The 15873-nt window shown below is 38.8% G+C and overlaps 1 protein-coding gene across 1 annotated transcript in view; it reads right to left on the bottom strand.

The window, feature by feature from the left end:
- The window catches only part of LOC138841657 (zinc finger protein 420-like), a 184692-nt gene extending 170644 nt beyond the window's left edge, over positions 1–14048 (bottom strand). The window contains exons 1-3 of the mRNA XM_070042443.1: positions 13910–14048; positions 12658–12816; positions 11899–11999 (exon numbers count right to left, since the gene is read on the bottom strand). Of these exons, the coding sequence (XP_069898544.1) occupies positions 11899–11999; positions 12658–12816; positions 13910–14048 (399 nt within the window). The remainder of the gene's footprint in view (positions 1–11898; positions 12000–12657; positions 12817–13909) is intronic.
- Between the last annotated feature and the right edge of the window lie 1825 nt (positions 14049–15873).

Here is a 15873-nt window from a genome sequence, read left to right as displayed (position 1 = left end):
CCTTGAATGCATGAGGCCCTGGGTTTGGTTCCTCAGCACCACATAAACAGAACAAGCTGGAAGTGGTGCTGTGGCTCAAGTGGTAGAGTACTAGCCTTGAGCTGAAGAGCTGAGGGACAGAGCCCAGGCCCAGAGATCAAGCCCCGTGACTGATGAAAAGAAAAAAGAAAAAAAATGCCGTTAAGCAGTAGCTATACCCTAATCTGGTAGTCTGACTGTTTCTTTAATAAAGAAGTAACCACAAATTTTATGTACAGAATAAAGACCATCTTTAGGCTGAAGCACAGAACTTCTAAAGACATAAAACATGTATCATAATTGTTGCTATACTATAGAACTGCAAGAAAGTAAATTTCCCAAACAGTCTGATTTTTTCTTACGGCAGACATAGGTAATTAAGTTGCTGGAGGTACTGCAGTTCATTATTACTAGGTACTCTAGTAGTTTACAGTATTCTCACAATACTTGCCTATGATATCATATAGTTACTTTTCAATGAGATAATTCCATTTAAAATCTGAATCAATTACACTTTTTAATTTTTCTTGGTATTCTTTGAACACAGGTCCTCAAATTTGTCAGCAAGTTCAGTATTAATTGATCCATATTACTAATCTGCATACTTTGGTTTAATTACACTTATATATTTATATATTGAATCTTCATGCTTTATGAATCATGAATATGGTGCTGTGTTCTCCCTTTACAAATCATTTTAGACAACTTACATAAAATATATGTTCTATACATTCCTTTATATTACCTAAACATTTGCAATTTTTAGGTGTATTTTCATGTTGACATCTTTTTTATTGTCTTGAAGCAGGATAATTTCTTGTAACCGTCTGCAGATGGAGATGTGTTATTAATTAATTACCTTTCCTGAAAATACCCATAATATGCATTTTTTAAAAGTGTGAATTGACTAAGAAAGAAAAACTTAAACACAGAAAAATATTATTTTCAATTGTAAAATATCAGTATTATTTTCATAAAACCTTAGGGAGAAAGGCATACAGTTCTCATAAATCCATTCCTACTTTGATATTTTAAAATCTTAAATTTTAAAAGATAATGTGTTACCTTCACAATAAAGAGTTTTTGGATATCAATTAAGTTTTTGTATTTTTTCCTATGACTCATTTTAGAGGTCCAAAAACATAGATGTTGTGATTAAGTCTTTCCAGGATGAATCTCTGTGTAAAATAGCAGTCACAACTAATGATACAGTTGAGGGAAGAGTGTGATTAGGAACACATTTAATTTTGAGCTCAAAATATAAGGCAGAGCTGATGAGAACTAATGGGAACCCTGAAGGATGAGGACTGAGGATTTCAATGAACCTGATGAAATGCATGCCCGGGGTGTCTACTGAAGTTGAAGAACCCCACAGTTATTCTGAGCATTTTTATGCAAAATTATGAAAGTCCAAATGAGCTGCAGCATTTGAATATGGTAGAGAAGGGAAGGTAGTACAATAAGAGACCATATTTTTTAGACAGTATTGGAGGACACTCCAGTATCCATAATGAATATAGAGAACAGTGTGAAAATTCTGCTGTCCTTGCCCAAGAAATACTTGCTATTTATTATGTTTATCTCACCTGATGTGTATTTCTTTATTTGCTTTCATGTAACCTGCACACATCCTTCTATACAGTGCAAATCACCTCTAATATAATCTCCAGGGTATCTTCTATACACTGTAAATCACCTCTGATACATATTACTACTAAATAGTTGTTACAACATATTGTTCATAGGATAATGCCAGTTTTTTCAAAGACTGCATGTTTACTATAGGTACATACTTTTTCAAGTATTTTGGTTCTATGGTTTGTTGAACCTGTGCAACAAACAAATATGTAAGGCCTAATATATTCCTTTGAAAATGCTACTGTAGGTGCTGGAAAGGTGGCTCAGTGGAGAGTGTTTGCCTTGCATACATGAGGCCCTGGTTTAGGTTGCTCAGCACCACATAAACTGAAGAAGCTGGAAGTGGTGCTGTGGGTCCAGTAGTAGAGCAGTAGCCTTGAGCTGAAGAGCTGAGGGACAGAGCCCAGGCCCAGAGATCAAGGCGTGTGAATGATGAAAAGAAAAAACCTATCACAAATAACATAGTGCATATAATAATATTTAAAGGTGCTGGACACAAGTGTCTCATGGTGGTAAACCTGAGACCTGAGGATTGAGCTTTCATCCAGCCCTTTCAGAAAAGTCAATGAAACTCTTATCTACAGTTAATCACCTAAAAATCCAGGAGCAAAAACTAATGGATGGCTCAAGTTATAGATCCTTAAGATAAAATGATCAGGTACAGCACCCAGACAATGAGATCAATACCTAATATTGGTATATTTTCTGTGATATATGGAAATAAATGCTACTTTTAAAAATTGAGTGGAATTGTGCAAAAATGCATACTGTTCAATAAGTAATGAAATCAATTAAATCAACCATGTAATCAATCAAGTAATGAAATCAATACCTGGCTTATGTAACTTTGACGTGCATATATATATATATACACATATTTATATATACATATATATACACATATATGTGTATATATAGATATACATATATATGTATATATATATATATATATATATATATATCACCTTCACAATAATTCTTGTAAGAATGCAAGAACAACAGAAACATAGAATAAGTTCTCCTGTGGATGTAGGTAGGATTTGCAGCAGGGAGGGTAAGCAGACAAGGTAAAGGAGGTGAATATGGTTAAAAAAGAAGTGTGTGTGTCTGTGTGTGTGGTGTTTATCAATGAAACTTGCTGACATTGGGTTTTTTGTTTTCATTTGCTCATTTTTTTTTGTTGTTGTTGTTTGACATTCCTGGAGCTTGAACTCAGGTCATGAGAACTGTTCCTGAATTTCATTATGCTGAAGGCTACCACTCTACCACTTGAGCTACAGCACCAGTGCTCCTAGGGGTGTTTGGTGGTGGTTGTTGTTTATTAGGTACTGAGAAATCAAACCCAGTGCTCCATGTATACTAGGTAAGCACTTTATCACTAACCCACATTGCCATCCCCAACCACACTGTTTTTTTTCTTTAAATGTCAAAAATGTGTTTATTAATAACTGTCTATAAAACCCAGCAGCATTGTCCTTGTCAACATGATCAGAGTTTCCCAGCCAGAGAGAGTAAGAGAGAGAGGCCAAGCACTGGGAACTAGGCTGGGTGTCAGGCACTTGACAGGCCTCATATCAAACACTCAGCACCCTGAGGCTGTGCTGAGTGGGACTGGGGAGGCCTGGATCCACCAGGAAGGCCCCTCCCTGCCTCACAACCACACTGTTTTAAAAAAGGAGGCAGAGCTGGGAGTGTGGCTCAGTGGTAGAGTGCTTGCCTTGCATACATGAGGCACTGGGTTCCATTCCTCAGCACCACATCAGCAGAAAGTTCATTGTGACTTATCACCAATTAAATGCCAGAAAACTAGAAGTGACATTCTGGCTGGAAGTGGTGGCATGGTAGCCTTTAGTGAAAAGATTAGGGAATATGCCAGGCCCTCCCTGAGTTTAAAACTCACAACCAACAATTAAAAGAAAAAAGATACAATCATGAACAAACAAAAACCTAAATACTTGCTCATTGCCTTTGTTCTTCTATTTTTCTTTGTTCTTGAAACTGTATACTTCCTGTCATTCTATTTTCTACTTTCTTCCTTTCACCTTGGGGGATTGAACCTTGGGATTTGCACATCGAAGGTGGATACTACATACCAACCTATTCTTTCTTCTTTTAACATAAAAATTCTGCTTATAGGACAGGCAAGGTAGCTAAGTGGTACAGGTCTTGCATTGCATGAATGAGGAGCTGGGTTCTATTCCTCAGGTCCACATGCACAGAAAAATCTGCAAGTGGTGCTGTGGCTCAAGTGGTAGAATGCTACACTTTAGCAAAAGCAGCTCAGGGACAGCACCTGGCCTCTGAGGTCAAGCCTAAGGACCAGCAAAACAAAATGTCTGCTCATTTAGGCAATACTTCCCCTGCAATTTAAATGACAAACTTACAAGTGACTTTAGTTCACTTTCAATACTACTGTCCTCCTTTCCAGTGAGTGCAGGGGCCGCACACAGAAGAGACTCTATGCCTCTGCTGTCACTTGTAAACTAGCTGTTGTACAACAGTAAGCATCAACACATATATTTCTGTTCTTATTATTTTGAACACAATGGGATTTGTAAGGGTTGGTAAAAATAACTGAAGGAAACCTTTCCTTTTCACTTATTGGTTGTGATTGTAATGGATCGATCTATCTTGCTGAGGACTTAAGTCTGACACTCTTGTCATTTGAGTTCTCTCTGAACTACCTTTCAATTTGTTTTCTTCTTAGGACACACACACACACACACACACACACACACACAAATATCCTGAAGAATTTTAACTAGTTCATCAGACAATAGTTTTAGTACCAATTCTTCTTATCCACAGCAATTGTATCATCTACATTAGGCCACTGGCTTAACTTGACTAACAGGTCCCTGTGTCAACAGTCAGCCCTCCTGAAACCTGTGCACACCATGTCCCATGCTAGATTTGCCATGTGGTCCTGGTGGTGTACTGATGGGTAGCACAGGCCCTGTTCTGGGCTCCTCACTCTTGTCCCAAGGTGCTTGCCAGGCTTGCATATTGCATGAAGACTTTGGCACTGCGCTCCTCTCCTTGGCTGGCTCCTCACCAATCTTTTCTTTCCTGTACCTTCCATTTGAGTTCTGGCCTAAACTATGAGCCCAGCCAACTTCCAACACACCTGATGAAGTCTCCACATCAAACTATTGGTAACAAACATTTAATTTAGAATGCATGTATAAAGATTTGGCGTGGTTTTGCTCAGACCCCATGGACAAGTGAAGAAAAGATGGTTGGTTGTGGATGCCCCAGGTAGTGATCTTCTCAAAGTACTGAAAACTCTATAACAGGGACTTCATACAAGGATGTTTCTAATCCAGAAACCGACCAAAAAAAATTTAAAAGAACTTCACCATTTATTGGGGAAATAGGAAAGAGAGGTTAGGGTAAGATATTTCTCAAAGGAGCAGGAAAAATGTAAACTTAATACTATGCTAATTATGGGACAAAAATGACCTAGAGGTGGACAACAATAAAGATATAAGTGCTCAAGGTAATGGAAGGAGACCTTGTGTTATCCCTGAGGTTCTAGTGAAAATCCTATGATAGCCTTGTTCAGTACCCACTGTGCTCAGTATCCCAGCTTCTTTCCCTTCCAGTCACTCTGAGATGCATCATTCCAGGTTAACCTCAGGAAGAAACAAGGATTCATCTAAAATCCTGTTCTCTCACTGGGGTCAAGATTGCTTGGAACTGGAGGTTTTTGGTTAAATACTTAGATCTGGAGAGGACTCTTCAGGGTCATGACTTTGAGTCAAATGAATTGCCCCTGCTGATGATATCACAAAGTTCTGTAACTTAGATGTGACTGTGTTTGTATACTTTATCCAGTAATATTCAATGAATGGCTATTGAAAATAATCTAATTTAGGGTTGAAATCTTTGAACAAAGGCAGAACTCTTCTAAAGCCTAACTTTGGATATTGCTACAGGATGAACCTTGTGGTAGGACCGTTAACATTCTGAAAAATTATACAACTTAACCCACTCTTAGTGATTAGGTCTAGGGTGGATATGTACCCAAGTCATGGTTCACCACTTCTCTTCTCAGGACATAGGAGCTTTTAGAATGAGCTGAAAATAAACAACCTGTCATTCACCCCTGGGAATGGCCTTGAAATAAAGTGCCATCCATAAGGGAAGAACAACAAAAGTGCTTCTACACATCTGGACAGAACAGACTGAAAAGAGTATATCTCTAACATCTGTGTGCACACAGTGGAAGAGCATTGTCTTCTTGTTCAAATATATTGGTATTCTGGGATCTTAAATGATCACTATTGACTCCTTCTTTTCTTATGATACTGTTTCAAGTATACTGAAATATTTGGCCGCATTTTATATGTTGAGATCTCTCTTGGAATGTCTAATTCCACACCTTACAGGTGTGGATCGCATTGTCTACATAGTAACTTGAACCTCTGCAAGGACCTATGAACTAGTCAGAAACATTAAGGTATATCCATGTGCATTCACTTGAAAAGATACCCCACTATTTGTGACAATTTATCATTACCATTATAAGACATTTCAATATATACTTCAATTGAGGGACAATGACTATCCCTATGGAGTATTTTAGGTTTCTACAAGAATGGAAACTTTCCTTCACGAAGGCCAAAGAACCCATTTTTACAAAATATCTTCCTTGGCCTTGGAGTTCTTTCTACTCAGGGCCTGGGTACTGTCCCTGAACTTTTGTAATGAAGGAACAAAAGTGATGACAGACTATCAACTTGATTCACAGCACTACTTGTGGGAAATTTGGTGATAATTGGCTATAACAGTCTCACAGCATTTCCTACCTAGTTGGCCTTTCAATTGTGATTTTAAACCTCATACTCTTGAGCAACTAAGAATTCCGATATGAAGCACCAGGGCCCTGTTAGATCAGGAGATCTTAACTACTTGATCTAAGCAGGACTCATGGTTTCCACAGAATAGGATATAAAATTCATAACATCATATAGACATATGCAAAGGTCCTTTTACAATCTCAATAAAGGACTGTTTACCTATCATTCTGTAAACCACATCCAAATTCTTCCACTAATCATTTGGAAGAATGCATTGTTTGCACAGATCATATTAGTGATCCTCAGTTTGAATTCAGGGGCAAAAATCTGTGAGGCTTACTTTACCTTCTATACCAGATTCCCTTTTGTATCACTGATTTTTCACCTTAGCGTCTTGCTTCTTTGTCTGGGCCTTACAACACACTAATTTTTTTTTTTTTTGTCAGTTGTGGGGCTTGAACTCTGGGCTTGAGCGCTGTCCCTCAGCTCTTCAGCTCAAGGCGAGCGCTCTACCACTTGAGCTACAGTGCCACTTCCGGTTTTCTGGTGGTTTTATTGGAGATAGGAGTCTCACGGTCTCTCCTGCCCAGGCTGGCTTTGAACCGCGATCCTCAGATCTCAGCCTCCTGAGTAGCTAGGATTACAAGTGTGAGCCACCAGCACCCAGCCACACTATTTTTTTTTTAATTTAATTTTATTTTATTTGTGAACATACTGTACAGAGGAGTTACAATTACATGGGAAGGATAATGCGTACATTTCTTACCAAGCATTGCAGCCTCCTCCTGTGTTTACCCTTCACATCCCTTCCCAGCCTCCCCCCTCCCCCCAATCCCAATCCTTCTCCTTCCCCCCCCCCACACCGACGTTGTAAAGCTCGTTTTGGACATGACAACTTGTACTTCTCATTGTTGCAACAGGTCCACCTGTATCCTTAAACAACTGGTTTTTCCCCATCTCCTCCACAAGTTATACTGACATCAAATATAGTGAAAGCAGGGGTTATACTGTGGGGGAGGGACATACAAAGCAACAAAGAGATAATCTTATAAATGTGTTAGAAACACATGCATGAAAGAAAAAACATTAAAATACATATCTAAGGGTTCATTTTCCTGACCTCACATTATCTGACCTTTTCTGCTTGACTCATACATATACTAGATATTGCAAATAAGGGAAACCATGGGACCTATGTTTCTTTGGGCCTGGCTTACCCACACTAATTATTTTTAATGCCTCCAGGATATCTTTTTTTTTTTTTTTTGGGTCCAGTTGTGGGGCCTGAACTCTGGGCTTGGGCACTGTCCTTCAGCATTTCAGCTCAGGGCTAGTGCTCTACCACTTGAGCCACAGCACCACTTCCGGCTTTTTTCTTTTTGCTTATGTGGTGCTGAGGAATCGAACCCAGGGCCTCAGGCATGCAAGGCAAGCACTCTACCACTGAGTCACCTTCCCATCCCTCTCCAGGATATCTTTAATTACATAACTATACAGTGGCATCTATCTTGGTTCTAGAAATTCTAAATTTAAAAAGTTCAACCTTTGTGTTTCTGTAAAAGAAGACAGTATATTTGTTGGAAACCAAATTTTGGGAGATGGAATACTGGAGTCCTTATTACACAGCTAGCCATCTGCAAGCAGCCTTATGTAATAAAGACTTGTCCACAAATACATTTAGACAGCTTAGAAACAGGACAGAAAGGAAAAAAAAAAAAGAATAAAAACAACAGTAAGAAACCAATGCCAGGCTGGTAAGGTGGCTCAGTGGTAGAGCACGTGCTTCGCATTCATGAGGCCCTGGGTTCGATTCCTCAGAACCACATAAGCAAAAAGAGAAAAAAAGCCAGAAGTGGTGCTGTGGCTCAAGTGGTAGAGTGCTAGCCTGAAGAGCTGAGGAACAGCACCCAGGCCCAGAGTTCAGGCGCATGACCAGACCAAAAAAAAAAAAAAGAAAAGAAACCAATGTAGTGCTAAGAGAGTAATGAATTGGCACATTAGGATGACCAGAGACAAGCCAAGAGACTGGACACAGGACATGATCACAGAGACATGTACCATGGCATCTAGTGCCACTGCTGGTCCAGCCTAAATAAGGCCTAAGCAGGAGGCAGGTCTACAGGAAATTCCAGTCCCAGGCACTGAACTAACAGATGGAGTAAAATATCAGCCAAATGCTCACCACTGCTTCCAGGGAACCAGCCACACCCATCAGTTGGGTGGCAAGTGATGGATGGGGGCATCTCCTTTCCCCTTCATGAAGACAAGATGCCAGACCCCACCATCCACCAGGTGGCCAATAGGGCACCAGTCACACCTGACCTCCTTACTTAATATTACTGAATTATTAAGTCAATTTATAAAATGTTACAGCCTCCTTATCATTTTGTAAACAGTTCAAGAATTTCCTGTTTGTAAAAGCCATTTGTCCTGAGCCCCAACCTCTGAAAGAATAATTCTAACATTCACCAAAAATTAAACATTGTTCTTTTGAATAGTTTATTTCTTCCTTTTTCCTCATTCCTTCCCTTCCTCTTTCCCTCTCTCACTTCCCTTCCTTCCTTCCTTCCTTCCTTCCTCTCTCAGGGCCTAGAACTGATGCTGTAGCTCAAGTGGCATATGATTTTACTTTTTTGTTACCTTCAATTTTTGTGAGAGATTGATCAATATCTTTGTGTGCTTGATTATTTCCCCTAATGTCCTATCCACTTTGGCCCTCTATGAGATAACACACGTGAGACACATCATCCACACTGGTGTTTTGTAATAGCTCACTCAGCAGAACAACTAAATGGGCTAAGAGTGAATCAATCACAAGTTGCTCATCACCAGTGATTAATTAAAGAAAAGAGCAAGCACTGAAGACACTTTGGGGTTCTCCCCCAAGGCAAAATGCAGAGATTCTAGTCTTTATTAATCCATCATATTTTTTTAAAATATGTATTTTATTTGTAAAGATACTGTATAGATTGTTTATACCATTATATGAGTTAGGTCATGAATACATTTCCTATTGAGCATTGTTACCCCTCCGAGAAAGACTTCAGTACTATATATGTACTGCAATAAGGACTAATATCTTCCATTAGATCTTCCATTCAAAAACTGAACTGGAGTAAGTAAGTCATCTGTACTATAAGGCATGGATCACACATACAGAAGGTGACTTAAGAGAACAGTAGAAAAATGGTTGTTCTCATGTTCTTGCCTCCTATCATAACACTCTTTACTCGACTACTGTTCCCCTAACTATGTTGGAGATGATCTCAATCCAGTCCCAAAGGGCCAGAACTCATATTTCCAAGAAAAGTTTATCAAATAACTCTTATACACCATTCCTTAGTATAAAAGACACAAGTTAATAACTTCAATCTCTGAATTACCTGTTGAGACTGCTTGTTTCTACATGCTTTGGATAATATTGAAGGACACCATCCCCACTCAACACGATGAGAAATGTTGGCTCAAAGAGAGCTGAAGAGTGAAGAATGGTTTCCCATCACACCTAACTTACCTCTGCCATGAAGAATGTCTCTGTATAATTGACAGAGGTTTTCTGACAATGATTTTCCTACATTGGGTTTCTTTCCGGAGTGAATGTTTTAATAATTGCTGAAGGTTGGCTTCTGGTTGAAAGACTTCCTCTCATGTTTATATTGAGAGAAATTCTGTCATGTGGCCAGGTCTCTGATACCTGTACAGATGTGACTTCTGGCAAAATGTTTTCTATACTCATAGTTTCTCTCCTGTGTATGATCACACATATGCTGAGGACTCAATTCTGATTGAAATTCATTTCAAATAGGTTCTATTTACTACTTTATTTTCTCCTATGTGAGTCAGTCCTCTGATGAACACTGAGGTATTCTTTTCAGATCGTAGGATTTCCACATTTGTAATATTTTTAACATTTCTCCACTGCATGTTCTATGAACTTGGATACATGAATACTTGGTAAAGGACTTTCCACATTTCTTATATTTGTATTTTCTCATCTGTGTCTGTTCTCTGATGCAAACTGAGTTATGACTTTTCTAGAAAACCTTTACATTTTTCCTACAGATGATTTCTCTCCTCTTTGTGTATGTGCGTCTTGTGAGAAAGAGAGTGTGTGTGTCTGTGTCTGTGTGTTCTGTTAACCCAGAGCTGTGTCTTCTATTTGAAGGACTCCACATCTGCTATATCACAAGGTCTCTATCCTGTATTAGTTCTGTATTGCAATTTCAGTTTTCTTACAGATCAAAGGTTTTCCCCATTTGGTACAGTCCTAAGTTATTTCATTTGTGTGAATCAACTTATGTGTGTTAAGCTGTGACCTCCAGGTCTTTCCACACTGGTTGCATTCATAAGGTTTCTCTCCTTGTGTCTGTGGTGGATGTTAAGTTGTGCCTTCCAGGTGAAGGAATTTCCATGCCTGCTACATACATAGCATTTCTCTCTGGTGGATTTTTCCTGATGTACAGAAAGGTGTATTTTCTGGGTGAAAGACTTTCCACATAGCTTACATTCATAAAATTTCTCTCCTGTGTGTGCTCTCTGGTGGACAGTAAGTTGTAGTTTCTGGCTGACAATCCTTCCACACATATAACATTGATAAGGTTTCTTTCCTGTGTGTTTTCTGATGGACAGTGAGGTTTGACTTCTGGGTGAAAGACTTTCCACATAGCTTACATTCATAAAATTTCTCTCCTGTGTGTGTTCTCTGGTGGACAGTAAGGTGTATCTTCTTGGTGAAAGATTTTCTACATATGTTACATTCATAAGGTTTCTCTCCTGTGTGTGTTCTCTGGTGGACAGTAAGGGTTGACTTCTTGGCGAAAGACTTTCCACACACGTTACATTCATGAGGTTTCTCTCCTGTGTGTGTTCTCTGGTGGACAGTAAGTTGTGACTTCTGGGTGAAAGACTTTCCACACAAGTTACACTCATAAGGTTTCTCTCCTGTGTGTGTTCTCTGATGGACAGTGAGAGTTGACTTCCTGGTGAAGGACTTTCCACACAAGTTACATTCATAAATTTTCTCTCTGTGTGTTCTCTGGTGTCTAGTAAGATATGCCTTGCAGGTTAAAGACTTTCCGCAAATGTTACATTCAAAAGGTTTCTCTGTTTTGTGTGTTCTCTGGTGCCTAGTAAGCTTTGATTTCTGGGTGAAAGACTTTCGACACACGTTACATTCATAAGGTTTCTCTCCTGTGTGTGTTCTCTGAGGGACAACAGGGTGTGTCTTCTCAGTGAAAGACTTTTCACATTGTTTATATTCTTCAACTACAGAAGACACATGAGGACTGTATGCAGCACACATCTTAACAGGTTCACTGAAAACACCCATGTTCTGACAGCCAGTGAACTTTTCTGTCCTCATCCCTAAGGAGTTCGCATTATTCTTAATCAGTTCTGACTTCTGTATGGAGCTCAAATGAAAACTTCTTACAAGTCTCACTTTTTCCTCCCCTGAGTTACTATTCATGATTGCTACTTCAGAGAGATATTTATTGTGACTTTCCTGACAGGTGCTAATCACATCCTCCATTTCAGGGGCATCTAAAATGAGTAATAGAAAGATAGACAAAAACATAAATGAGATCTATAAATTCCTTAATGTAAAGATATTTTCTCCCATCTGTTACAAGATTTTCAAATATCAAAGCATTGCTTTATGCAGAAATATACTTTTCTCTGCAATGTAGTAATTAAGAAAGTAGTACTGACATTTTACAATGGAAAATAATGTTTTTCTGTGTTTAAGATTTTGCTATTTTTCTCAAGGAAATATTTACTGAAAGTATTCATCTATGTACTCTTAATGCTTTGATTCTGAATCTCCCTCCATGCCTAGCACGACTGATAAGAAATTGTCCGGATCAGAGGATAGCAGCCCTAGCATACACCTATTTTCTTCCTACCTGCATAATACTAGTTTAAAAGAAAATGAGATCTCCTTTCTACATTTCTTATTGTCCTTTAAGAATGACTTCTCTACAGACAAAGAGAATTGCTAACATTAAGTACACTGGCACACCAAATTCAGTTTGTCTCCACGTGAATTCTGGATTGACAATACCTTGATACAAAGGATCACCTAGTTCTCTCCCACATATGACTCAGGGGCTCTAGGAATACTATCACTCTGTAAAGCTCAAGATAAAGAGATCAACTGGACTCTGGATTTATCATCACCATTCAAGATGCTTTAACTCACCTGTGAAATTCTTGTCTGAGGCTTCTCTTACCCATGGTTCTGCCCCTTGCTCCAGCTTCACAATTAATTTAGGTTTAGGAACACAGTGCCCTGTGATTAAGAAATAGTGGAGAACTGCTGTTCTTGCTGGGTCATCATTAATGTAAGGTCGCAGACATCCTGTTCACAAGGTTGCTCCTAAATCTGGTGTCTTAATTGTTTTTGTAGGGGGTGGGTCCAGTTGTGGGGCCTGAACTCTGGGCCTGGGAGCTGTCTCTCAGCTCTTAAGCACAAGGCTAGCACTCTATCACTTCAGCCACAATGGCAATTCCAGCTTTTTTTTTCTGATTATGTGGTGCTGAGGAATCGAACACAGGGCCTCAAGCATGCAAGGCAATCACTCTACCACTGATCCATCTTGCCAGCCCATGGTTTCTCAATTCTTAACAGCTCCATGGTGGAGTTTCCCCCAGCTTTTAGTTTATTGTGCCAATTGTGTGGCTTGAACTCAGCTCTTTTGCTAAAAGCTAGCATTCTACCACTTTGTGTCTTGGCTACATTTATAGTTTTTGAATTGTTAATTGGAGATAAGAGTCTCATGGTCATTTTTCTACAGTTGCTGGCTTCAAACTAAAATCTTCAGATTTCAGCCTCCAAAGTATCTAGGATTCCAAGCTTGAAGCACTAAACCCTGTGTCAAGTTTGGCTTACAAATGCACACTTTCAACTACTGATTTCCAGATCATACTGTCAGTAATAATGTATATTCTCTCTAGACTGTAGATCCACCTATAATAATCACCCCAAGGCTGGGAACTCAGTCTCCTATTAGTGGATCATAGTTTAGAACTTTTGCCAACTACTGATTTGCCTTCTTAAAGAATGAGAATAAAATTAGCTCTTGAGTTACATATAATGAAGGTGAAGTTTCCCTTACAAAGAAATGACACTTCCCGTGAAGTGGAATGTTTTTTTTTTTTAAGAAATGTAATGATGCAAAGGCTTATACCTGTAACCCTTCAATTAGGAGGTGAGATCAGAAGAGGCAGGCTTGAAACCAACCTGGGCATGGAAACCCAGAATATACCCCAAAACAAAAGCCAAAATGGAGATGTGGCTCATGCAGTACTATGAAAGGCAAACAACACAAAGCTCCCACTAGCAGTTTTTTACCTGGGAATGGACTGGAATCTTATACTTAAATATCATAAATAGTCAAATATCTACAAAATAAAAGCACTTGATATTCCAATTAAAAGCGACCTTTGCTTACCCAAGGACATTAGGTTGCTATAGGTCTCCAGCATTACATCTCTGTGAAGGGTTCGCTGACTAGTATCCAGATCCCGCCACTCCTTCCAGGTGAAGTCCACAGCCACATCATCAAATGACATCAGCTTCTGTAATGGCATATTTACATGAAGAAATCAGACCTGGGTCATGAGAATTCCAATCTGGAATTTCATTATGCTGCAGGTATGCTTTTGTCTTATGTAAAATGTTTGCAGCTTGCTGTGTTCTCTATTCACTGGCGAAATTAAATAGCAAATTAGAAATATTTGACAACATATAAACCTGGTCATTAAAATGCACAGATTGGCAGGGCACTGGTGGCTAATGCCTGTAATCAAGGTTCAAGGCCAGCCCAGGCAGGAAAGTCCCTGAGACTCTTATGTCCAATAAACCACCAGAAAACTCAAAGTAGCACTGTGACTCAAGTGGTAGAGCACTTACCTTGACCTGAAGACCTGAGGGACAATAACCAGGCCCATAATTCAAGCCCTGAGTCCAATAAAAAATTACAGTTTCTCTAATGCATGCAATCATATTTCTGCTGCTGGCAATAGAGACAAGATAAAAATTCTAAGGACACATGGCATGACAACATTAAATCTAAGGAGGTGTCTTAAAAATTATATTATCATTTTTTCATAAAATTTTAGTACATATCAGTTTGACAGTGAATTAATCTAATATTTTTTTCTGCATTTACATATACTGCTCCACCATAAATCCTAATTAGACCTTCTATTAACAAGTACTCTCATAAGCAAGCAGCGCACATTCAGGGTATCACGTGGAATACAGAACATAGAACATTACTAGATCTATGAGAAGCAGTGTCCACATGAATGTTAAAAAGCACTAATAGTACTCCAGAAAATAGCTAATGATTTATTTGGCCCTGATAAGTTTTGATTGAGTTCCCACATAAAAATATCCTAGGTTAACCATGTTTGGTTTAAATATTAAATATTGAAATGTGGTCATAGATACTCTGATATTAAAATCCTATGTAAAAAAGAACTGCTACCATGAAGTTTTGTAAACTTTGCCTACATTCTACAATACAAAATATAGATGAGAGGGGAATAAAATACTCCTTTAAAAGATTTTCATTTTAATAGGCTTCATGGAAGGTGGAGGAAAATGTATAGAGGCTCAAGGAACACTCAAGATGACAAAAATGATAAATATGACCAAATGCTCAAATGTGTCACATATTCCTGAGTCATTTCTCCAGTAGATCCCTAAGGATATATTTCCACTTGTGCTAGTTAACAGCAAAATTCCTCAGAGATCAAAATCAATTCCTCAGCAATCATCTGTGAGAGTTCGCAACAAGTGATATTTCTAATAGAGAACACCTTGTCACTGTATTTTTTAAAAATCAAAACCAGTTCCTATCATAAACTGTCAGTGAATGAAAATATTCAAAAGTAGCGGGAAGGAAAAACAAAACAGAATACAACATCAAATGAAGTTAGACCAAAGATAACAGAATCAGGAGAAAACTGATTTTCTTGTACTGTATAAATTGGGGGAAGTAAGTACTTTTCTGTAGGGAACTCTGAAATTGAGCTGAAGGGGAAAAGGTTTGAGAGGTTGGAATTCCAGCCTGACAGCATTGAGAGCACTGAGAGCTGGTCACAGAAGGCTTAAAAGAGAATTCTGGAGAGGGTTATGAGACTGGAGTACAGGCCTTTGCCTTACTGTTGAAAAGATAGCATCTGAAACTGAGGTGCTGTTGACCTTGAAGGCTAGGTAAGGTGAACTTCATGTCTGCATTTTCTCTGGGAGCCAGTCTTCTGTCTCAGGAGAATGAGGAAACATGTTTCCCTCACAGACTGTTGTGGCTCTGATTGTACTATAAATATAGATACTTCATTTTTGCATGTTATCAATAGTAATCTTCCTTGTGTGCACTCAAGGAACTATGCTTGCTTGCTGGTACCC

Source organism: Dipodomys merriami, unplaced genomic scaffold (assembly GCF_024711535.1).
Source record: "Dipodomys merriami isolate MVZ:Mamm:240054 unplaced genomic scaffold, mDipMer1.0.p SCAF_325, whole genome shotgun sequence".
NCBI lineage: Eukaryota > Metazoa > Chordata > Mammalia > Rodentia > Heteromyidae > Dipodomys > Dipodomys merriami.
Note: the sequence above shows the minus strand (reverse complement) of the source record. Positions and strands in the feature narration are given on the sequence as shown.